This window comes from Strix uralensis, chromosome 9 (assembly GCF_047716275.1).
Source record: "Strix uralensis isolate ZFMK-TIS-50842 chromosome 9, bStrUra1, whole genome shotgun sequence".
In the NCBI taxonomy this organism is placed as follows: Eukaryota; Metazoa; Chordata; class Aves; order Strigiformes; family Strigidae; genus Strix; species Strix uralensis.
In genome coordinates, this window is record NC_133980.1 from 3,000,472 (window position 1) to 3,025,232 (window position 24,761).

The 24,761-nt window shown below is 38.3% G+C and overlaps 2 protein-coding genes across 6 annotated transcripts in view; one reads left to right on the forward strand and one right to left on the reverse strand.

Annotated features, from left to right (window-relative positions):
• IFT80 (intraflagellar transport 80) overlaps positions 1 to 14,537 on the reverse strand; it is a 55,494-nt gene extending 40,957 nt beyond the window's left edge. Inside the window, exons 1-5 of one of the 3 annotated variants that reach the window (XM_074878434.1) lie at positions 14,319 to 14,537; positions 13,255 to 13,382; positions 11,889 to 11,972; positions 10,930 to 11,148; positions 2,289 to 2,399 (exon numbers count right to left, since the gene is read on the reverse strand). In XM_074878434.1, coding sequence (XP_074734535.1) covers positions 2,289 to 2,399; positions 10,930 to 11,148; positions 11,889 to 11,928 — 370 coding nt within the window. In that variant the 5' untranslated portion in view covers positions 11,929 to 11,972; positions 13,255 to 13,382; positions 14,319 to 14,537. Of the gene's footprint in view, positions 1 to 695; positions 1,469 to 2,288; positions 2,401 to 10,929; positions 11,149 to 11,888; positions 11,973 to 13,254; positions 13,383 to 14,318 lie in introns of those variants that run through there. The other 2 variants (XM_074878435.1, XM_074878436.1) reach the window with 2 other exon arrangements.
• A 486-nt stretch (positions 14,538 to 15,023) lies between these two features.
• The window catches only part of SMC4 (structural maintenance of chromosomes 4), a 40,793-nt gene continuing 31,055 nt past the window's right edge, over positions 15,024 to 24,761 (forward strand). Inside the window, exons 1-5 of one of the 3 annotated variants that reach the window (XM_074878431.1) lie at positions 15,024 to 15,187; positions 17,280 to 17,475; positions 18,617 to 18,795; positions 19,397 to 19,588; positions 21,379 to 21,555. In XM_074878431.1, the coding sequence (XP_074734532.1) occupies positions 17,319 to 17,475; positions 18,617 to 18,795; positions 19,397 to 19,588; positions 21,379 to 21,555 (705 nt within the window). In that variant the 5' untranslated portion in view covers positions 15,024 to 15,187; positions 17,280 to 17,318. Of the gene's footprint in view, positions 15,188 to 16,494; positions 16,688 to 17,279; positions 17,476 to 18,616; positions 18,796 to 19,396; positions 19,589 to 21,378; positions 21,556 to 24,761 lie in introns of those variants that run through there. The other 2 variants (XM_074878433.1, XM_074878432.1) reach the window with 2 other exon arrangements.

Here is a 24,761-nt window from a genome sequence, read left to right on the forward strand (position 1 = left end):
TCGTCAACTTAAATGCAATAATAAGTCTAACAAACATGGCACTTGTATTTACCTAGGAAACACTAGAGTTAGAATAAGTCCAGGTCTTCTTACAGGTAAATATTGTTTATGTAGTCTTCCTAACATGCAAATAGATAGTATATTAAGGAAAAATATTTAAGGCTGTTGTTCTGCTATTATCAACAAGTCTCTTCCTGAAAATCCCTATAGTCTTCTTATCTGAAGCTGCTCCTGGGAAGAGAAAGTCCACCACTATTTAAGTATCCTAAGTTTTGTATTTTCTATTCAGCTTTGCTAGTGCTTTTCGTCTATTTACAGTTCAATGGCCCCGAGGCTGATTAAATGAGTCTCTGAGGAGCCCAAAAAGAGTAGGAGCAGATTTTATGTATTAAACTGGAGGCTTCACAGTTGATAAACGGTGAAACTGAAGATAACTGAAGGCTCCATTTGGAGGCTTAAATTTTATAACATAACTGTGTGTTACCAAGAAACTCGGTTTACTTATTAAAGATTAAGTTCTTATACACTATACAGCATAGTTATATATACATTAAGAACACAGATTTCCTAGCATGCTATCATATTTAAAATGTACAGTTCTGGGCCTTCATTTAGGCCTCCCAGATTCAATTAATGAGGAAAAAATGCACCTAGATGCTTAACACCATTCTTCCGCTCAAAGGTAATTTACTTACCAGATTTCAGGTTTTTACATCTGGCCAATATAGCTTTTAAGTGTTTAAAAAGTGTAAAACATAAAATTTAGAAATATTATTTGTGCACATTTGATCCTGTTAAAGCAGAGCCATAGAGAAAATTTTAACTGACACAGTATCATCAATGATTCAACTCTTCCTCACAGTATAGCTGTGGTATAAGGGTAGTTGATCTTCTCAGAGTACACTGCCTGGACATGGCGATGAATTCCCATACTCCCCGTAAGTGTCATGCAGTCTTTCAAAAAAAAAAAAAAAACAACCCAAAAAAACAAACAAAAAAAGTGATTGAAGAGGCAATTGGCAATTTTGACTTTTTCTTTGGAGAAGTTCCTGAAGCAAATCTCTCTTTAAAAAGAACAGTATTTCTATCCCTCTGGGATTTCAGAGGAACATGCCAGGGTTCCTTGAAGCAGCATTTTAGAGTCAGACTGAGTCTGGAAACAAGCAGATCCAAAATTATCTTCAGTACTTCTGGACTGAGTTGGAATTTGTCCAAAGAAATCAGCTGTGCTAGATCAACAGGAGGCTGCAGAAAATTCTGACACCAACAGAAATCCCATAAAGGAGAAGGCCATCACAGGAAATTTAATTAGCTTCCCCTTAACATCAAGATAGAAGTTTTTGACAAAAATGCCAAAAGCAACTAATTACTAAAAGATTTAGGACAAAAAGACATGCAGAGACGCAGACACTGGGAGATCACTCTCGATAGAGGAGAGGGTTAGCCTGCAGCTGGATCTACACCACTCCTAATAATTGAGAAAGAGAAGCACAGGAATATTCAAGATGCTCATGAGGCCTCAAGTAAGCTTCCCCAGCTAAAACCCCAAAATGTCATCTGCAGGAATGTGAATGTACCAACTTAGCAATCTTTTTTTGGTAACAGATAAGGAAAAAAAAAAATCAAATATTCTCCTTTATGAAGTACAGAACATCTGCAAAACCATGTAAGCCCTCTGATATTAAAAACACTTATTTTCAAGTAAATAGGGTAGCATCTAATAAATAGGATGACTAAAAAAGATAAATGTTTTTACTAGATCTTCTATTAAAATAGGTATTCTTCTAAAACAGCATTAATCAAATAGTGCAAAATTAACTTCTATTTAAACATGGTGATAATAACCCCAGTGATAATGAAGACATAAAAAAAGTATCTTATTATAGCTAACTTCATTTATATTGTTGATTTTCTGTCTCCATTTCTCCGCTTTCTCATAAGAATTTCAAGCTAGACCAGTGTGTGAACACTTAATAGACTCAGTTTTATTCATTCAAATTCAATGTAACTACAAGATAAACTACGAAATTTGGGATCACATCTTTTAAATATATGTCAAGGATTAAATTATTTTTCCAAAACATTTCTAGTGTATTTATCCCATAAAGTACTTACACTCTACACATTTTATTGACAGCACTTTTCATAAATTTTAATACTGTATTTTTGTACCCCTACATTTATCCATGGCATGTTAACTTTGTATATTAAAAAACCAGAAGGCTTTCTTTTGAAAGAGCTCTTCGTTATTTTAGGTTTCAAAACACTTCAACCTTAAGAATGCTTACCTGTAACCAGTGCTGTTCCTTCGTAATTCCACCTTCCTGCAAGTACAGCTCCACAGTGTGCTTCTATGCTTTTCTCTACTCTTCCTAACTTTGAAATCAAGTGGAACTTCCCTAAACAAAAGTTCAAGATAGAAATAGCGTATCTAATTTTGTGAATCGGTATTTACGACTGTAACTGTATTGTCTTCTGTTAAAAATACACACACAAAACATGATGAAGAAACTAACAACAAAAAAGAACAAAACATGCAATTATGTTGTTCACAACTATGATTAGCCCAAACAAATGAGTTCTTGCAGAACTTGTAACTAGTTACAATGGTGGGTTCATTTTTTTTTTTCTTTTGGTATGTATAATCTTTGTTTTGACTGTTCATTTTTCTTATGTCTCTCTAAGGTTTGCAGGTTTCTCTGGAGACACAACTGCCTGTTGTTATTTCATTATCTGAAACCTAGCAAACAGAGGTTATATACACTGCAGCCCAGGAGAGCCCTTGTGTTGGTTTCTTTTTAAGATCTGAAAAATCACTCAAGACCAAAAGGATAATGGAAAAGCTAGAACAATCTGACCATCGCTGAGTGTGTTGCTCTGAGGAAGTATAACTGCTTGCATTATGGAGCTGTTATGGAAATTCACAGAAGCCAAAAACAAAGCTATTAATGATTTCAACAGAAGCATGAGGAAGTCTTTCTTTCCAAATGAGGGATGTTGCTTAAATCCAGGAAGATCAAATTTAAACTGGACCAAAGAGCAGACAAAGGAGGACTTGGAAACATGTGGCAGAACAAATGCATGGCTGTTCAGCGATTCAAATTAACTACTTTAAACCCCAAATTATTTTATCTAATCTGCCAGTGAGCCACTACAAGCAATTTCCAGAGTGACCAGAGCTCAACAGTACACAGATATCTCACACTAAGCATCTGCAAATGCTCCATCACTTAAGATGGGATAATTTTTCCATTAATAACATCCTGCTTGGGAATATGAATTATAAAGTAGGCCATACCTGATGAGCCAGAAACAAAAACTAAATACCTGCCTATTTCAGTAAAGGACCACATTATCAAGACCAGTATGTGTATTCAGGTGGTAAGAGTCAACTGTGAACAAGGTAAAAACACATGACATCACCACACTAAATGCGCATTCAAAGCGCAGTAGCCAAGATGGCAAAATTTAAGTGGCCTGCACTGCCAGAACCTTGAAAAAGCTTTTACTGTGTTCTGGTTTCCCATGTTTTATTTTGCACTTCAGTTTAAAAAAGAAAGACCAAACACCAAAAAAACCCCCAACAAAAATAATCTTGAAAACAAAGCCAGATTAAAAACAAAGAAAAAGAATTTTGGTAGATTGGGTCAGTAAATAACCATGAAACAGACATCAGGGCTCTCCATAATATTATACAAATGAATACAATTCCAATTCATCTTTATTTTACTTTTAAGCGTATAAACAAAAAGGCACAATCATGCAGTCAAATCTCTGCCAATGCAAGATTTCCAAGAAAAAGATTTTTAATACTGAAGAAGGATTGTTTGTATAAATCAGTTTATTTGAATAGACCGTTTAAAATATCATACACAACTATACATTTTTGCTTTTCTTTATCACTTATATTCACACCTACCAGAGTACTCTGAACAGCTAATCTCATTTTTTTTCTGAATTCACAGAATTAGTATTATTACTGAGATCACTTCTTCCTCATTCAGTTAATTTTTAATTTCCTAAAACTTTCAGGACCAGTATTCCACATTTAATGCATTATGTTATTTTATAATTATAAAATATATTTTAAATAATTTTTTATAATACATCATTTATTTATAGAACATCTCTCAGGTCTGAGATTCTAATTTTTTGTGTATAAACAATAACTGGATTCACAGGAATTCCATGGCTAAATGCTATTTTCTCTGATTAAATTGTCAAAATGGCCTTTCCTGGATTTAAAAGAATACACTAAAAACATGTTTTATTTTCTGATCACCTGTCTTATTGGATGCATAGTGTACGTGTTCAATCAGTAGCCAAGACCTTTTTCACTGCAGAATACTTAAAACTATTCTGATCACAAAGTGGCTGAGGGATTCACAGCCATTAGGAACATATTTCACTAATTTCCCTTAAAAACAAAAAAAAAGCGCTTTGCAAATCAGGAGCTAACATACACAGAGATCTAACACAGAGGCATCCACCAACTTTCAGTATGCAACCTGAAACATTCAGAATTACTTTTTTAAGGATACAGAAGATTCCATGGCATTTTATATATTGAAACAATAGTTTCTACTGACCCAGGTAGAATCCGTGAGACCTCAACACTTCTGTAAGCAAACCCCTCAACACATAGGAGAAAAAATAAATTAAAATGAAAGGACAGTTGGCAAGCAACTGAATACTTCGGTTAGGTCACATTATCAGGAAAACAATGGGCCATGTCACAGAGTACACGATAAAATCCTGCTATACAGGGAAACATTCAACTCGTTTACCAATCTTTTGCATCCTTTCCCACTCCATAAGCTCTTACTTCTTTCACAAGGCATCTTTCAAATAGTGAAACATAGCAAACTGTAGCCTAGCCAGAAAGAATACAGTTTCACATAAAAGCAGGTCCACCTTAGGCACTAAGATAGAATTCATCTGGAAAAAATGTGATCATGCATTTAAAACCTGTCTCATAATACTTATGCAGAACAGGGCCAAATCAAGTTTTCATGGGTATCACCTTTACTTCTGCAACTTCTTTACTTTTCCAACATGTGAATTTACAACTGACAGTTGAATGATGTGACTCACTAGACACTGCTTTTTTCACTGCATTCACACATAGAGGTTGCTCCAAAAGCAACATTTCGATGGATTTCTTTGCCTTCTGTTCTTCAACTTAACATTGAGGTAGAAGAGGCTTTCAAAATAGAACTTACTGCCTTATACACAATCAAGAAAGGGAAAATTTTAGCTGCATGCTTGGAGTAGATAGAAGTGATTCAACTTAATCTTACTTCACATGTCAGATCTGTAAAATATTGTTCCTTTATTTTTATTACATACTGAAGCCAGAAGCTGTCCTCAATCTTAAAGTGACTCTCCAGTTTTGGAGGAATTTCAAGTGGGAGATTAGCAGTCTATTCAAATACAGAATATAAAACATGTATGTTTTGTTCATTACTTTTCATAGACTCTTAAATGCTGACCTAATGTAAAATTATTGATAACATAAAAAATTGAAAAAAATAGGTCTATTCACTTATGATTTTGTGCTTAATAAGCAGTTTAAAATTGAATATATTCTTTATTTTTGTAAAAAAGCAGCAACAAGATCAATGTAAGTAGGAAGTAAAAGAACAATATCCCACAAGAGATGCAACTCAGAAGAAAACCCAGGAGGATTAAATTTACATTTGCTCTAATTTCACAAACATCTGGAGTTCAACCAGGAATTAATGCAACCCTGTAAAGACATTATACTCCTTTTCCATTGGATTCAGCAAATTTCCAGGAATCCTTATCAGAGATGAATTAGCTGTTGCAGGAAAACTGCAGGCTTGACACGTAAGGCATGCTATGTAAGTAACAGTTAAACAGAATTTTAAATGTAAAGTTTTTAAAAAATAGCAATTAAGCAACAAAACTTGTTCATGCACTTTTACAATGCAATAATTCACTTGCATATGCAAAACCAAAATCTTCACAAGATAAGTTATCTCTATTGAAAGTGCTAAGTTACACTAGGAGATAAAAACTTGGAAATTTTCTACATTAAGATTTTATCTCAATTTATTCTTTCACAAATTAGGTTACCACTGGTTTGTATTTCCATTTCACTGAAAAAACCAAACCAAACCATGATTTTTGGCAAATATATCTCAAGAAGAGATCTCATCCCTTAGTCCTAATAACAGTTAACTAGGTAAAAAAATCCCTACAAGAAAGAAGATAAAGTACTGTGATCTGTGAACTAATTATGGCAAAAATAGCTCCTTCCATAAGTAACAGCAAACCAAATCAGCTTCTGTTGCTAGACTCCCTGCTGCCTGGACTGTCTATAGCCCGTGTTGCAGCTGCACCCTCAGTGAGGGTGTCCACTAATTCAGCATTTTTCCACCACAGAGCTGCCTCTTTCCACAAAAATCACCAAGGAGCTCCAAAGTTACTGATTACCTGCCAGACAGTCTCCCTACAACACCAGTCATGGAAGTCTTTTTTTTTTTAAGGAACAGAACTTTAAGGGGAAAAAAAAAGTTTCTAGGTCAGTTTTTTCATCCAGTTTGGTTTACATTTAGCACTCTATAAATATCTAAACAAATTGGGATTTACTCTGTTCACTTAAACAGAAATTGCATCTTATCTTCCTTCCACGATATTACGTTACCTTCCTACTGCAGAGTATCCACTGCTCTGTAACAACCATAAAACATTTTGTTTTAATAGCAACTCATCCAGCAAAGCTCAGTTCTGCTTTGCACTGTGCTACGCTAGCAGAACAGTAGCATTCAAATCAATGACAGGACTTGCAATAAAGGCCCCAGATGTCCAGAAGGAATGCAAGGGCTGAACACAAACTCCACTCTCTGAACAATATAAAATTATCTAACGACTGATCACCGGACCAGCTTGGAGAACTAAAGGATGTCTTATCTTGGGAAACGGGGGAGGTTAGCGGATTGCAGACTTTGATCAGACAATACCCATCCCAGCTACAACACGATTAAGATGATAAGCCTAAGGGATGTGCTGAGAACTGGACAATTTGTAGGGCCTACACGTTTGTAAAAAAGGAAGGAAAAAAAAAAAACAAACACGTAAAAAAAAAACCCACCCCACTGCAATAAAGTTGGCAAAGATAGTCAAAACAATTTATGCTGCATGCAAGCAAGAAACAGCTGCATTAAAAGAAAGTGAAAGTTAATCAAGCTGATCTCCAAAAGCTGGACAATGACAGAATTGACTCTCAAGTGCATATGAATTCTAGCAGAGATATTACTACATGATCATTTACATGTTTCACAGAATTTTTTTCACATTCAGTAATCTTTAAATTTTTTTTACTGTTACGGAGGAGACGGCGTTTTTCCTGACCTTCCTCTCACTATGTCTTGTAGCCGAAATCTTTATGAATTACTTCAACATTAGCTAGAATCCTAGGGTGCCAACTTCAGGTTAGACAAAAAAAGTTTGGTAAAAGTTATAAGCAAATGAACACAAAACTCTTATCAAAGAAAATGCAGATCAACTGGTTTAGATTGCTGGTCACACACAACTAAAACCTTGAGCAGCAAGAGAAATCATCTGCTAAACTGCAAGAACCCCTCACTTTAAACCTCTGCCATTGACTTATGTCGCTTAAAGTAATCCAACTTCTAGTAGTTAATTGCAAAGCATCCTGGAAAGGGTTCTGGGGCCTACCTGTACATGGTGCTATTCATGAATCTTTATTCCTAAGCTGTAGCTCTCTGTTGCAGTTTCACTTAATGCACTTACAGGAGAAGGACAAGCATTCATACCTACTAGCCATTACACTTCAGAACTGGTATCTTTCCTAAATTTGCACTGAGTTCACATATAGACTTAAAGTACTTCTGAATGTACAGCTCTTGCGACACGCTAATTTTTGAACACTTCTGAAAAAAAAAAAAATCAACTTTCAGCGTCTCTAAACACATCTATGACTACGATTTATTTTTCCTTACATATCTGAGCGATATTAAAAAACAGAGAAAAATGAGAAAGAAAATTTGCATAGCAGAGTTTTAAGAGTCATCTTTTTCATGAAGGTAGTAGTAGCCCTTATGTATTTCTTCAATCAGCTGTCAAAGCATTATTCAAGCAGAATATGAAATGCTACCATACTATTTTAACAACACTGGAAAACTGACTGAATAAATTAACAGAAGATCTGACATGCTACAGTTGCTTGTTTGCTCACTATTTACACCTACAATTTAGAACTTTACAGAAACAGGACATTAGAAATACAAATGTGAAAACTGTGAAAAAGCAAGGAATTAAGAGCCCCAGCTGACCTAGTGAAATCCCTCCATCCCATGTTCATCATTGAAAGGAAAAGAATGCAAATCCCCTCGAAATCTGCTCAGTTAATATTGATGAACTTTCTGAAGAACATCTTTGTTTAGGTAAACTCTGCCCCTCCCAAGCATAATACTATAATGCATGAAAATATTAATTGATACAAATTAATCTTCCTTCCAGCTTTCACAAAAGCTTCCATTTCCACCCTATGAGCTCTAGACGCAATACTTCATTAGATTCAGCTACCTAGAATTCATAGCAAAGTTCAGCACCTAGTACTGCAAAAATTACAACGCTACTTGGTCAAACTTCTCTCCTATCTTCCCTCCCCATGTATATCTAGGAAGCTCTAGGGAGCCAACCTTCAGACACTGCCCAGAAGATGTCCTGATTTTGTTCCATAAGTTCAGTGCGTTTATTCTGTAGGAAGTACTGAATATCTTGAAGAAATCTTGGCCTCCACTCTGTGAACTGAACTCTCAGCCCTCCTAATTTTTAAGTGCAACTATTGCCAAAAGTCAGAGAAATCACCAAAATTTCATGCAAGGAATGAATTTCCTCTGCCTTCTTCAAATACATATTACTTCTCTCCATCCGTACTGAAAGCCATGCTGGATGCATCAGCTCCAGATTGCTAATGCCCAGTAACAAACCTTCTGTTCCCAATCAAGCTCGCTGTGAAGCTCGCCAAAAGCCTGCAATAAGTTCCCCTCAACAAAGAAAACATACTAGACCCACAAATTCCAGGTTCTGGCCAAAATATGGGCAGAAGTTAGCTGGAAATTATCCATCAGTCCTATTAAAACTATCAATAGGTCCCTGTGAAAGCTATCAACAGGGTCATGGGCAGATGGCCATTATTATCCTGATGGAAACACTCTACAACAATTGACCGTGATCTGTTCTGCCTGAAAAAGCCAGCAGAGGTTTAGAGCAGCATATTGCTTTGAGTTCAGTGTTGAGAAGCTCCCACCACTACCATTTCTGTAGAAATACAGCTTTACCACCAAGATCTTCGATTGCTGACAAAAGAATATAAACTAAGTTTAGTACGTTGATGCGATCTGCTTCTTTGCAGCACATGATTATTAGTTCCAGCGGGCTACTTCGACTGACTCTGAAACCTTCAACAGCATTATCAACCCAGTAAAACACAAAGGTATAAAACATTAAGATCGGTGTAAAGACTGTCTGACTTCTACAAGCAACTCATACAGATCTTCCAAGACACCTGTATGCCCAGCTCTTGGATTAACCTATGAAAGTATCAGAAATCATTCACAAACTAACACCAACCCCATCAGCAAGTTCTTGTCAGTGGACTGACAGTTATGCAATCCCAGGCTACATCAAGGATTTGTTTCTTAGCAGAGCTTTTATTTGAACACAGTTTTTGTCACAAGGTCAATGTAAACCAGCAAATTTCATAAAGGATCAACCCTTTTTTAGAATTCGTAGGTTCAGGAAGAAACACTCTCATCTGAACTACAGTGTTTCCACACAGTCGGTTCTTTTTAACAGAAATAAAAGGGTGGGGGTGTTATGAAAATTTCTTTTTACCATTATTTTTCATATTTTGTTCAAATAAAGAATTTGATCAAGAAGAAAAGACTCCAGATGTTTTTCCTTAAAGAAAAGGGATGAGGGGAAAAACAAAGGGGAAAACTTGCACAGAAAATTGCCGATGGCGTGGAACATAATCCTCATTACAGTACTGAGGAGACAAACTCTGACCTAAACAGTACGGACTCCTTCATAATAGATGTAAAATAATAATAGTGAAACCAGTTACCTAAGATTTCTTCACTGAACTGGGGATATGAGTATATCTGACTTCATGCAGGAAGAAAAATCTGACTGTGTGCAAGTCAGGCAAAGTCAATTCCTAGTCTCTTTGGGGAGAAAGATAAAAACCTTCATCAAATCTTCTTGTGTCCCACCTTCCTTCCACAAAACAAAATCTATAAACTGGGATACAGCAGCTACTTTACTGGATCATATAGCCTAGTATCAGTACACTAGGATACTGGACAGATAGCATCATACTGCAAATACTTATGTATATATACACGTGCCAGTAGAGTGGCCATATATACTAGTCTTACACCTCTGACAACAGCCAGAACTAGATGCTGCAGAGGGATATTCAAGACTCCCTAGAAGCCAGATACAAGACATGCTCTTGTAACGTGTCCAAGAAATGGACTACACTGATACTAAACGTCCCAGTTAAGCAATTTCAGTAACTTGGTCATCAGTTTTCATAACTACAAGCGATCTGGTATCCATGTAGGCATGCAGTATAGACATATTTACAGCTACTGGTTTACAAAACTGAAAAAAAAGATGATAGAAATTGACCTTGCATAAAAACTTACATATCTGCTGTCAGAGGTACATTTGATATTGTTATTAGGGAAAATTACAGTAATACAATGTATTAAATTTGAAGCAATTATTAGTTTTACACCAGTGCAACCGATGTATAGGTATTTGAAGTTGCTTTATTACAGACTATTTAACTGCAAATAATTTCTCATGTATTTGAGTGACATAAGCACAAAAGTGGTATGAAATTACAAATATTTTAAATTGACTTACCATCAGAACTTGTTAGAACAAAGCTCTCAGCATGGGACTGCTTCTTCCCACCTACACTTCTGGGAAACCAGTGAAGATCTATGGGATAAATGTCATCTGGAAGTTTCACTACTCGAGTGGTCTCACTAGTTAAAAGGTTCCATTTCATAATTTGGTGATCATCACTGCAGGAATATAGCTCATCAGCTGTGGTCCATCCCACACAGCTAACTAATTCTTTATGTTTAATTAAATTAAGGAAGCCTGAAAATCTTAATTATTAAAAATAAGCTTACAAAATATCCCATCTAGGCTACACAAAACTGAAGGAACAGTACAAGATGATTATTTTGAAAGGATTACATGGAATGTTTTATATTAAAAAAAAAAATTCTTCATTCATTTTTTCCTCTTGTGTCAAGAAAAGAGCTGGTAGAAACTCAGCAAAAAATAAAGCAAACTATCATGTAAAAAAAATAATTCTTATTATGATGCATACTTATTGAAACAGCAGAAATGTTGGGGTGGGTCTTAGTGCACAATCATTCAAATGCATTCGTTTATTAACACCACATCATACATAAATTGTTGACATATGCAATTTATCAGTAGGAAAATTTCGATTTTGTTTTCATCTCCTACATGCATGTCTTATTACAAGTAAGTAGATATATCACTACTCCTATTTACTGTCTGGGAAAGCTTTTAACTTAGAACTACAAATAAGAAAGGAAAAAAACCTCAAAACTTTCTGGGAAAACATTGATAGCTTCTGAAGGAAAAGTATTACTCTAAGATTGTTCAACATCTCTTAAAATATTGCCCTTAAAGGCTGCACTGAATGGCAACATGAAGAAAAAAAAAAGTCACCTCCAATTTACAGATATTTTACTATGACATTTGTGATAAAGAAATTCTTTCTGGAGAAGAGGCTATTCAGAATTAGCAAGATTTTCTACAGTTTATTCTGAGACAAAGGATATGTTTTGGTTCCTTTAAAAGTGAAGTCTTCAGCCTCATTTCAGTTATTCAGATGGTGCATTAAAAAAAAGATGTAGGTATAACTGTAATAAAACAAAACAAATACATATGTCAGTAGTCAAAATTAAAAAGGAAGACACTAACACCAAAATAAAAAGTTCTGAAATAAGTAATATTACATTAGCACTGTGGCAAAATAAGCACCAAAACAGACCTGAGTTTTAAGGGAATTCTGTTTGTACAGTACCCAACTCCACATTTATCTGATCGCTTAGCATAAACACACTGGACAATATAAAGAACAAGCGATGCTAGGAACATATTGCTGAAGCATTAAGTTGAAACATTGACGTTCTCTTGTGATATATAGCCATGAAGGAAGCAAGGGAAAACCTGGAATCGCAAGCTTTTCAAGGAACTTCGTGGTTAGCGAGAGCACTGTGAGAAAATTCAGAGGAAAAAGTCACACTATGAAAATAATCCTGCTGACTTTCATCCACCTCTGTGTGTAATGTCGATGATACTTTACTGCAACACAGTAATTCCATGAGCATTCAGTGGGGTCCCACCCTCTCGTCCCCTTCCCTCTTGTACCAGCAAAAGCCTTTGTCTGTCAGTGCCTGGACAGTGTAGAGGCACTGATCCAGGTTAAAACTCTTCTGTCTTTCAGGATGGGAAGAAGTGAGAGCAGGAGGGTGAGAGCAGAAGGTATTCTCTGAGGAGAGCACGATGATGTACCATGTGGCCGCCTTCTGAAATTTTTTCACCATAAAAATTACTGTGTGTCAAATAGTTTCTATGCAGAATTTAAGAAGCATCAAAAGGATAGCAGTCCTAAAAATGTAATTTTCTGTGCCCAAAGAATTGTTTTCAACTCTACTTTATATCAATTGATAAACACATATGATAGTTATTTTTATTTTTAAATAATTATATCCCTCATACTTGAATGTCTAATTTCCTTCTCCTACCCTTAACCAAAAACCGCATAGGGAATCTCACCATCAAGGCGTATAAAAGGGGCCTAAGTTCGTACTAAACTTTCAAAGTAGCCTTTTAATCACATCTTTGACTTCTGTATGGTGGCAATGCCTTTGTTCAGCACCTGCATATACCCGTCCAGCACACGCCGCCACATTTTCTGCTGATCAGCTGCAGGGCTAGTCTCTGTGCCACAAATTCTGAAACTAAATCCCCAAACGTAAACCTTACAATTTGTACACAGCAAAGAAAATAGCATGGAACAAAACAGCATTAGGGATTTCTTCTCCAGTTTAGTGTAAGCATCTATCCCCCTTAACAGAATACCTCGTATTTATTTGGATGTATCTATCTGCTGTGTACACCACAGCTTGCTAAACCCACCTTTTCAGTTGCTGTTTCGTATTTTCAGATTCTTTATTTCTCACTTAGTTTCAGCAGGCACGTCGCTATTGTCAGCTTTCAGCTTGCACTCCCTCCCTGCTCCCACTACACGGGGTTCTGTTATTTTCCTTTCAAAGACAGAATCAGAAGTTTATTATAAATTTTGAAAACGGCTTAAACGCTTTTATGTGTGTCTAAAAGGCAGAACGCTCACCCTCACGACGCACAGCTCACCTACTGCCATCAACAGGCACATCCATCGTTAACCTATCCTAGCACACACACTACACACAACCCCGCAGGTTAGCGGAAGGCATTTACTAGGAGTTTTTAAAAAAGATGGGGTAATAACGAGGAGTTATTCTGGCACGGTGCGTTTGGCTCGGCTTCTCCCAGCCTGGCACTCCCGCTTGGTCCCGCAGCCCCGCGTCTTCCCGCCCTCTCCTCCCCTCAGCCTTTTCCCTCCGGACCCGCTGCTGAGGAGCAGAGACGGCGGCGGGAGATTGAGCAAGAGCTTGGTTGGAGGGAGGAAAGAGAAGGGAAAAGCCAGACGGCAGGATGGAAAGGAAGGGCGTAGATGGCGGTGGCGGGGCAGGAGCTCGCTCCTCGGCAGCACTTTCGCTCCTCGCTGTGAGGGAACCGCAGCTCTTCCCGCCCCGTCTGCGTCCCCTCCCCGAACCCGAGGGACAGCCTCAGGCACCGCACAGACGGCAAACCCGCTCTCCGGCCGCCCCAGCACCCCCTGTCCCCTCAGTTTCCAGCTTCCCAAGCGGCAGATTATCCGCCCACCCCGCGAAAAAGCGCCCTCCCTCCGCCGCCCTTTCTCCAGGCGAGCGCCAGGGCCCGTTCCCCTCAGGGCCGCCCGGAGCCGGGGGTCGGGGCTCCCCCGCCCTTACCTCGCTGTCTCCCGGAGCTCTCCCTCCCCTCCTCCCACGCCGAGCCGGGGGGTCACGGCTCCCGACCCCTCTCGCCCACCGCGGCGGTGAGTCAGACCCGCCGCCCGCAGCCTTCCCCCGACGGCGAGGGGAGGGGGATGGCCCCCGCCTACCCCCGTCCGCCTTTACCTGCGCCGGCAGCGGGAGGAAGAGCGGAGAGCGGCGGGAACCGCGGCCCCGGCGGCTTCCGCGCTAATCCCGCCCGCCTTCCTCCCCGTCCCCGCAGCGTCCCAGGAGCGGCGGGGCCAAGGCGGCGGCTGCCCGCTCCCCCCGCGGCCAAGCGGCTCCGTCTCTATGGCTACTTCCCGCGAGACTTCCTCCTCTTCCTCCTCTTCCTCATCCCACCGCCACCTCACGGGCCCTCCCCGACCAGGTGACACGGCCCGGTGGCGTCACCGCGCCGCCCGTTAATTAATACCGCTTTAAAACCGTCGTGTCCCCACAAGTTTTATTTTTTTTATTTTTTTTTTAAATAACAGCGCCCGTTCACGCCGCCGCTCCGGCCCCCACCACCTCGCCACCCGTTGCCGAGCAACCAAGCGCCGCCCACTGACCTACTTCTAAAATTAAAATAAATCTTTTCCACGCGGGGCGGGCGGGCACGGCCGTGGGGCCGTTGTCACCCTCCACCGCGCGTCTCTCCCCCTCTTTTTTCCCCCCAAAAAAAGCCGCTCTCTGCTGCGAGGGGTTTTATTTTACTTTTTTTTTTTTTTTTTTATCCCGCCCAGCCCGTCCGCGCAGTAACGGAAAACAAGATGGCGCGGGAGCGGGGCTTTTTTTTTTTTATTTTTTTTTTTTCCCTCCTTTCAAACCCGCGGGAGGCCGGCCCCCTCCCTTCCCAGCATGCCCCGCGCTTTTCTAACGAATTTCGGTTCGAGTTCGCCGTTTGGGCGCCATTTTCGAGTGTGGAAGCCGCCGAGTCCGCGGCGGGAGCCGGAGCCGCCCGCGCTACCGCAACCCGCAGCCTCGCTGGGGCCGGGAACCGCCGGTCCTCGAAGGTACCGGCTCCGCGGGGTGGCTGGGCGGGCAGGGCTCGGGCAGAGGCGCCGGCGGTTCGCCTGAGGGCAGGTGGAGTTGGGGGGCTGTCCCCGCTGTGAGCGAGGTCCTCGGGGCGCTTCCCTCAGCGGCGGGTGCTGAGGGGGGGGCGGCGGGCTGTGCCCCGCGCTTTATTTTCCCTTTTTCCTCCTCGCCCTGAGGGAGGGAAAGGCGGCGGCAGCCCCTCTCTGCGGGCCCGGGCGGTCGGGCGGGGGCTGCCCCGCCGAGGGCTCTTCTGAGGGGCCCGGGCTGCGCGGCGGCCGCTCGGTCCCCGCGGCGGCGGAACACGGCGCCCGGGGTGTCCGTCCTGGCTGGTGTCGGCAGAGGGGCTTGAGGAGGGGGGATGAGAGAGGGTCCTCTGCAACCCACGGGAGAAAGGCCCAGGTTTCCCGCTGTGCCCTTAGGGACCTCTGGGGACCGTGAGTCGGAGACCCACCGAGGACGGGGAATACCTTTGGGTAGCACGGAGGCCCGATTTTAATCTGCTTACAAAGCAGGGACCCTTCTGTAACTAGCTCTGCCTGCTCCTTTTTATGCTTGGAATATGAGAGAGAAATCCTAAGGAAGTCCATAACGATTTGGAAAGACCGTGACAAGGGTGCAGTTGGGCTCCTTAGATTAACGGACGGATTAAAAAAAAAACAACCCAAAATTTTTCACTGACACGGGTTGTCGCGATCAGATTTAATCGGCTGTTAATAAGGAAGCTTTTCTGTCCGCCTCTGACTCTTTCGCCATCCCCGTAACAAAAACGGCACTTGGCAGGAGATCGTCGAGAGATGCTTTTAACAAACACCTTTGAGCTGCCTCGGGGGAGGGGCTGAGCACGAATTTGTTAAATTTGTTAGAGAGTATGTGGCAGCTGATTTATCGCGATTTAAAAGCTGAGGTCAAGTAGTTATGCTTGTTCGTTCTGGTGAAGTATCTGGGGGGGGGAAGGGTTGGTAAGGTAAGTAGGTCTATATTGCACAATTCTGTTGGAGTGGAGCAGTTTGGAGAAAAAAAAATAAATCTGGTACTTTGAGAGGCTGTAATTGTCCGAGACAGCCATTGCGGAACACTTCTTAACAGGGACATAGACTCAAATTGCCTTAAAATGAGTTCTTTCTCTCATTTCCCCCCCTCCCCCATTGTCCCAAATGAAGGACTCTCATGAGAGTGTGGGTTGGGGGTAGGTCTGAAAACGTCAAATGATTGGCACCAATTGTAAGATGACTTTCTAACCACGTCAGTTTTTTATCTTGTGAGAAGTAAACTTTCTCATGTCTGTTTTTCTGCGAACTAACTTCGCCACTTGCTGCAATTTAAACTCTTTGGAGAGAGTTTCGCTCCTGCAGTCGTCTTTCTTCTCATCGGTTGCTTTCTATTTATACTTTTTGGGAGCTGTGCTTCAGTGCCAGCTGATGGACTTTTGTAATGTTTCGCTCTTGATCAGTTAACTTTAACATCACAACCAGATTAAGGTATTTTGTTTTGCTTTCTCTGTTAAATGTTGAATGCTGGCAGTAGTGGTTGTGGTCTATTTTGCGAAATGAGTGTGTTGATTTAAACTGCTTCAGAGTCAAGCCTTTGCTATAATTATGCAGGTCTTTTTGTTTATCTATCTATAGAAAAAAGTCAGCATGGACTGTTGGAAGTAAAACGTGTGTCAGGTCTGAGATGTGTATGTAAAGAGTGCTTCCAGAAGAGTATAGACATATGGCTACTCAGTTTGTTATTGTGAATGTGTCTTTTAACTCTTTTGCCCCCAGCATCAGCTTGCTTTCTCTGAGCATAGCAACTGCATTGAACATAGCTGTGTGAGTTTTCAATAGGTAGATTCTTGCAGTTTCTCCAGATTAGGGTCAGCCCATTGTTTTGGGGGGTGATGTATTTTAAAATATATCATTATGAGGCTTAAGCTTTAGGTTTTGTTTCAAACTTGGATTTTTGTCTTCAAAATACCTCTAGCCTTTAGTTTCTAAATTAGTCAAACATCTGGGCGAACATGTAGGTATATTCCTTAGGGGATTGCAGTTCAATGCTTAGATCACGGGGTTTTCTTGTTTATGTTAGCAAAGGAGATAGATCCCTTCAGTAGTTTGATTGCTTGGAATGGAAGGGGAACAGCCAACAGAGATCATGCCAAGCAAGAGCACCAAAACCTTGACAGCAGCCCATCGGAAAGGCAGAGAGCCCTTAGAGGAGTCCACCAGTGACATGGAAGTGCAAAACGAAGGCAACAGACAGCTTGGCAAAGAACCTTCGCAAGGTAGGTCTGAGTATTGTGGTTCTGATGGTGTGTAAACTTGATGATAGTGCCTGGTTTAGCAACAATGTTCAGTTGAATTTACCAACTGTTCCAGAAAGGATTTGCTCTTTTCTCTTCTAGAAAGGAATATTGAAAGCCTTGACTCCTGGCAAGTTTAAACTGTTTTTAAAATGGTAAAGAGGGCTTGCAAAGAGTTAAAGTGTTTGGACCAGCGATTTAGTACAAGTGCAAAAGCAATTTGTAGACTTTCTCCTAATGAAGCCTATTTCATATTCCTGATCTATAACATTGTACTTAAGATTGTGGTACAACAGCAGGATTTTTCAAATTTATATGCAGCCAATGGTATGGGATTTCTTGGAATGGAATAAATGTCAAGTTTATTTACTTAACTCTTAAAATGATTTGACTTTCTTTTTCATGAAGCAGTGTATTTTCTTGAGTTTCTGGAGTTGAATTTTTGCTGAAAATGTCTGGAAAAACAGCAGTGTGTGTCTTTCTAGGTAGCCAGATATGCAATTATTAAAGCAAGGTATTTGACAAATGGATTAATATGTTGAAATTGGTGGCAAAAACTACTGTGTATTTGAAGAAAAAGTTGCTGGTGACTGTTGAAAAGCTGCTTTGCTTACAACTAGCTGATATCCAGGGGGCCAGTTTGTTTTCGTAACAAACTTCCTGTCTTTGCAGAGTAGTTGTGCTGTCATTACAGCTTTCAGAGCATTGTGCAGCGATCCCCAAATCTTGCAGAGTGACTTGTGAGCACGCTTGAAATGTGGCTTTGCACTTATTAATTAGAAAGACTTTGCCTGTTTCAGATTTGTAGGCTTATTGTGACGGTTGTAGCTATTGTAATTGCAGAGTGCCTATTAAAGTGTGTTAGAATAAGAATTACATAATGAAAGAACAAACCCACTAGTGAATCGATGGGACATCTTAAGTATCTCTTTTTAAAGATTCAGTTCATGGAAAGAAGAATTTTAATTCCACTTAGCTCATTTTAATAATTACAGGCAAAAGTATAGGTTTGGTTCGTATAGAAAGGATGTTTGTTTTTCCAGTTGAACATTTTTAAAAGGTGTCTAGTCATTGAGAGCTTATAGTCTTTTTTTTCTTTCTGTTTATTTTGGATGGCTTTTAGCAGTCTCAGATGAGGTGCTTGATAATCGAAGTTTAGAAGAGATTTTGGGTAGCATCTCTCCTCCCCCACCTCCAGCAATGACCAATGAAGCTGGTGCTCCTCGTCTCATGATAACTCATATTGTAAACCAGAACTTCAAATCTTATGCAGGGGAGCAAACTTTGGGACCTTTTCATAAGGTATCTTTGTTTTACCTTAAGCATTTTTTTAAGTGAAGGTAAGACTTTGCTGTGTGTTAGTGTTCCTTCCTGTATTTTCATGTAAGCTTACCTCAAAATAACTGAAAAATATTTTAAGTTTTAGAATTACTTATATAATGATAATTTTAATTTTCATTATTGGACAGTAAAGAGTTAGGTGCAAATTTCTGATACTGTACAGTTTTGATTCGTCAGTAAACCTTAAAAAAGCACACTTTTCTCTTTATTTCGTTTACTGGAGAACTTTTAGGGGTGTGTTTGAAGAATATTTTTTAGTGCCCACAAGAGACTTACGTGGCTAATCATGAAACTTTCCTTGCGAACATGCTTGCTAAATGCAGTATCGCTTTGAGTTAACAAGTTAAAATTTAGAAAGCTGAGCTGAGTTGAGGTGTGGTTTTTTTATTAAATAAGTTGTACTGCTTTACCTTTGGCAGTAAAAACTAAGCTATCAAATAGTCTGCAGTTTCATGCACTAGGAATAATTGTGTTTTAAAATGTTCACAGATGAAATGGGTGATGTACACTGGCCAGGATCTATTTCCCTTTGAATATCACTTTTTTTCCTTCTATTATGCAGCGTTTTTCATGTATTATTGGGCCAAATGGCAGTGGAAAATCCAATGTCATTGATTCAATGCTTTTTGTGTTTGGGTATCGAGCACAAAAAATCAGATCCAAAAAACTCTCTGTGCTGATCCATAGTTCTGATGAACATAGGGACATCCAGAGTTGTACTGTGGAAGTCCACTTCCAAAAGATCATTGACAAGGTATGTATGCTTCTATTCAGAACAGTGGAGACTTTTTTTTCTTTAAGGATTTGAAAACTTTTAATATTTTGTTATTTTTAGTTTGAGCTGAGGAAAACTTCATAGCATGATTAGTTTACCTTCAGGATGTAAAACATCAATTCAGAGTTAATTAGCTATAAAAAAATCCTCTATTGAATAGTGCAGTTCTTAAAATATTAGTAGGGATTCTTTTTTTATTTTCTGCGAGACTAATATCTGCTACATGTCTGTTTTAAAACTATTTAGAAATATGTAATAATCATTTTAAGAAGAAGCCGTTTTATAGTTGTCATCTCATTTACATCAAGTAAATAAAACTTATTTCTGAAATTCATAGGACCCCTAAAAATTTTTAAGTTTTATGTTTGGACATGTTATATATTCTTAAATTTATAATATGAGCATATCTATTAAGAAATAAAACCTATTTAAGCAAAACTTTTCAAACCAATTAGAAATTGTTTTAGGTTATCTAAATTTAGAAAAATATATAATGAATCTGAAACTTTCTTATGTACACTTTATATACTATAAACATGCCTGCAATTTTAAAACAGATTTTGCATCAAAAATTCCAGACCTCACATCCTACCACTAAATGTTTTTTGAATTTGATATTTTGTTTGAATGAAATAAAAAGTGCTGGCAAATTAAAAAAATATTTATTTTGCTTGCCACTTAATGCATTGATTAAAAACTGGACATTTTTGTTGATTTATTGCAATTACAGTGCAAGGAATTTATTTCTCTTCATTTAAATTTAATTTTTGTGCACACATTCTAGCTGAAGTATTAACTGTTGAGTTTGGGGTCAGTCAAAATAGTGGGAAATGTACATTGAAATTTCAAAAAATTGTGTTAATAAAGTGACAATATGTATAGTCTTTGAAGGAACTGTTTTAAAGACAGATTTTTTTTTTTCTTTGACTTGATGTACATACACACATGCTTGTATTTATAATAACCAGATTCAAAAATTATTAAATTTACTCGTTTTTATTTTTCACTTTGTATTAACATCTAGGAGCTAACTTTATGATCTAAAAAACTTGTGCATATACTAGATACCAATTTGATTATGCTCTTGGGGGTTAGTCTAGGAAAGTGGTAGGCTAGTTTAAGTCTTTACAAGAAGCATGCATCAATTTTAACTTTTTAAAGTACAGTACCAGCTTTATTTTAGTTACTGCTTTGTAGGTGAGTCTGAGATCTCTTTTGAAGCTGATGATGTCATATTTGTCACATCTTTAATGTTTTGCTTTTTTATCTTCTACAGTTTCTCTTTAGAACTAGTCAGCTAAAAGTAACTCCTTTTCCTAGTACTATAAAAGAGGAGTTTAAAATGCAAACAGTAGTTAAGTCATTCAAGATTTCCTAAGCTAAAATTTAAAGGGTGGAATAGCACAGCCACTTTAAATTTGAAGTAGGCCTTTTCCTTTGTGATTTGAAGCAGTGGGAAAGAGAATAAATTAAGTATTTTCAAAGCAATAGCTTGTATTAGAGGTAGAAAAGGCATAATATGAAGGCCATTCGGTTTAAACAATTTGGGCTGTTCTTTGTCCAGTTCTCTAGGTTTTTTGGGGATTTTTTTCTCTCTTTTTTTTTTTTTTTTTATATATGCAGCTTTAAGACAGTTCCCACTTCTGCTAGACCCCAGAGTGCAGTTGACTTAAAACCTGAACATGATAAAACTTCTGTGCTTAATTGTGAAATGAGGTAAACCTGTGATATAGTGATTGTTTTTCTGGCTTTGTTTTTCCTCAAAACAGGAAGGAGATGATTACGAAGTCATTCCCAACAGCAATTTTTGTGTATCTAGAACTGCTTATAGAGATAATTCTTCTGTCTACAACATCAATGGAAAGAAAAAGACATTCAAAGATGTTGGTGTTCTTCTCCGAAGCCATGGAATTGATCTGGACCATAACAGGTTCTTAATTTTACAGGTTGGTGTATGAATAAAACCAATTTTAAGTAAAGCTATATTTCCAGTTACAGTTATAAAAAATACTGTCTAGGTTTTAAGTCTTGTATTTGAGGCCTTAAAGTACTCTAGCAGCACATCATGGTTTGCATGCTCTAATAAAGATGCGAATCATTATTTGCTGCTTTAGAAATTTAAGGAAGAGAAACAGTTGAAGATACTAATATACATTTTTTTATTAACAAATCTGTGTTCCTGACACGTGGATGAATAGAAGAATTGTCATACTTGTTCCGCCCTAGCAGCACGTAAATATTGGTGTAGTAAAATAAACCTTAAACCCCAATATTATTGTGCTGCTTAAGCGTGGCAGAGATTCAGCACCTTGTTTACACTTTGGATAAAAGTGCATCAATATTACCTTAAATCTTAATGATTCTACTGCTGTCTTATCTGTGGCTCTCATATATAGACATGGTTTTACTGGAGAAGTATATATATAAAAATTAACTGTACATAAAAATGGAGTGCAAGAAAAAACACATGAAGTGTACTTTTTGTTTATACTTGTTTAACAACTGTAGAGGACTCAAAGAATGGCAGGTTTATAGCCAATTCAAGCTATGTTTTTAAAAGCTACAGTTTACAACCCATACTGTAAAAATAATAATAGAATTTGTCAATATAATATCATATTTATATTCACATTTGACCTTAAAATTTTAAGGCTTGATGGCATCTGTTTGCTGTTTAAAAGACAGGCTGAAGGGAATCACACTAATTTTTTTCTAGTTTTTAAATAATAATGGAGAATTTTGCCAGGTGTCAAACAATTATTTAAAATGAGTTAAAGTTACATGATGGAAGTATTTAAATATTAATTCAATTGAGTAACTGTATCTGCCATTTCACTACTATTACTAACAGGTCCCAAATTTACTCTGAAGGATCATGGCCTAGAAAATTAGTGAACAGTGGGAGCCTCCCAAAGTCTGAAATTTTCAATAGAGTTTATTTTAGACCTGTTTCTGTCAAAGGAGCTTCCAGTTCCCCTCTAAAAAAAAAAAACCCGTTCTAGATAGGTCGCTGTGCTTGCTTCACTTCCTCAAGCCTTTTCATGCAGTCCTTTTTTACAGTTACACCCACAAAAAGAGGATATATAAGTTTTGAAGTCTCCATGCCAATTAATTATTCCCTCCAACACTTGATTCCTGTATTTTCTGTTTCAAGACGGAGTGAAAAGTACCTCTGACAAAACAACTATAGTAAATACACTCTTTTTTTTCTATACAGTTGTTCTGGAATACCATTTTAGCAAAATTTCTAAAAGGGAGAGAATGCAGAGTCAAAGATTAAGCCAGGTAGAAATTATGGTGCAGAGATATCTGAGCTCAGTGTTAGGGAGCATGCCTTTTTACCACTGGGATGAGGGGAAGGGAACATTTGGGAGGGAGTATTGCTAAGCTTTTTAAATTTATTTTATTTTTTTTCCCCCAAATGCGATTTGTTTTCTTCTCCCATTAATTGTTTCCTAGGAAGTTATCAATGAGGAGAACATACTTTTTCCTAAAAGCTCGAGTTTCATGCTTTCCACCTGTACAATGGGAAATAAGGGGGAGGTATAACCAATATCAAGGCATAAAACAATGGTTGCCACCATTATTTTTTTTTCTTTCATTCCACAAGACTCTTTGTGGGTAATGTATTATAATGAACAGCAGAGGAAACTGCACTGAGATTTCTGTTTCTTTAGTCTTTCTGACTGAGGCAAGGCCCTTTCTCTTTTCACATCAGGTTTTGCACCTTTTTAAACTGAAATCTACTGATTTAGCAATTCAAAGCTGAGTACTTTCCAGTTGTGAAATATAGCAATATTTTCCACATAATGACAGCAGAACTTCAAAACCCAAATACTAAAAACTATAGTTAGAAGTAAATGAGACCATGTCAGAAGTCTAAGGCTGTGAACTACTGTCATGATTGTCTTTTTTTCCCCTAATGCTTTTCAAATCAAGTTATTTAAAATTGTTGGGATAAATAAACCTGTGGCTTAGCTTTTACTCATCTCTTGTTATAGCTAAAACTAAAATAGGCTACCCTGAGTTTAATCTGATACAAAATAATTTCTCATTTAAAATAAGTTCTAAATCTCCTTGATTTTTGACTATGTCAATAGGGTGTGATTAAAATATTTCACTTATACTATAGATTTTGGGCAAAAAAGTTAATTGAGCGTTAGGAAATTCAGGTTTTGGTGTGTGACAGAATAGTCACTAGTTGGTACTAAAGAAAAAGTTGTAAGAAAACATGTCCTACATGTAGTGACAAAACCTTTAGATATTTGATTATATCTTGCTAGCATATTTAGCATTACTCAGTGGAAAATATTTGCTTTTTAGAGCACTGTCTTATTGTTTTGGTTTCTTCTCCCCATTTCACCCCCTATTTTGCAGTCTTTTTCTGACCTAGCAGATTTTGGTGCCTTTTAGGATAAAATTTGAAAGCTTAGGCCAGACTGAATTTTGTAAAAGTTGGGTAGGGCATGATACAGGTATTTCTGCTGATGCCACACTGAAAATATTAAAATCAAACTACTGAGGACTTTTGTGAGTGACACTACAAAAAACACCTGTGGAGAAACAGAATATGTAATACTAATGGGGTAGTTACAGAAGAATTACAAATTCTGTGCTTCAGCTAGTTAATTGAAAAAAATCTTGTTTAAAAATGGTTCTGGTTACAATGGGATATTGCCAGCATTTAACAGGAGGAGTTTGTCACTTTTGTGATCCTTAAGTTCTAACACTACATATTTCATGTTTGTAATAAATTGCTATATGCTTTTAGTACTTTAAGAATAGACAACTGTTCAGTGCATTTTTAATGAGCTTGCCACAGCCTGAAACTGCAACAGGAAAAAACTCATCTTGTCACTTAAAAAAAAGTATGCTAAGCATTCTGGTAAAATCTAGCATCTTGCTGCTGTTTTTCTGTCTTCCACACCTAATGCCCCAGGTTCAGTAACTTGTATATCTGTAAAAAACAACAAATAAAATAACTTAGCTTTTCTCAAAAGACTTACTTGGAACATCAGTGTGCATACACAGAGAACTTGGGTGGGTTCGGTGTGCTGACCTGGCTGGACAAAACTCAGAGGTAAGTATGTCTGCTGTTGCTCAGTAGTGACTCCTCTGACCAGGTTAACCTCGAGGCCAGGAAAAATCTCAG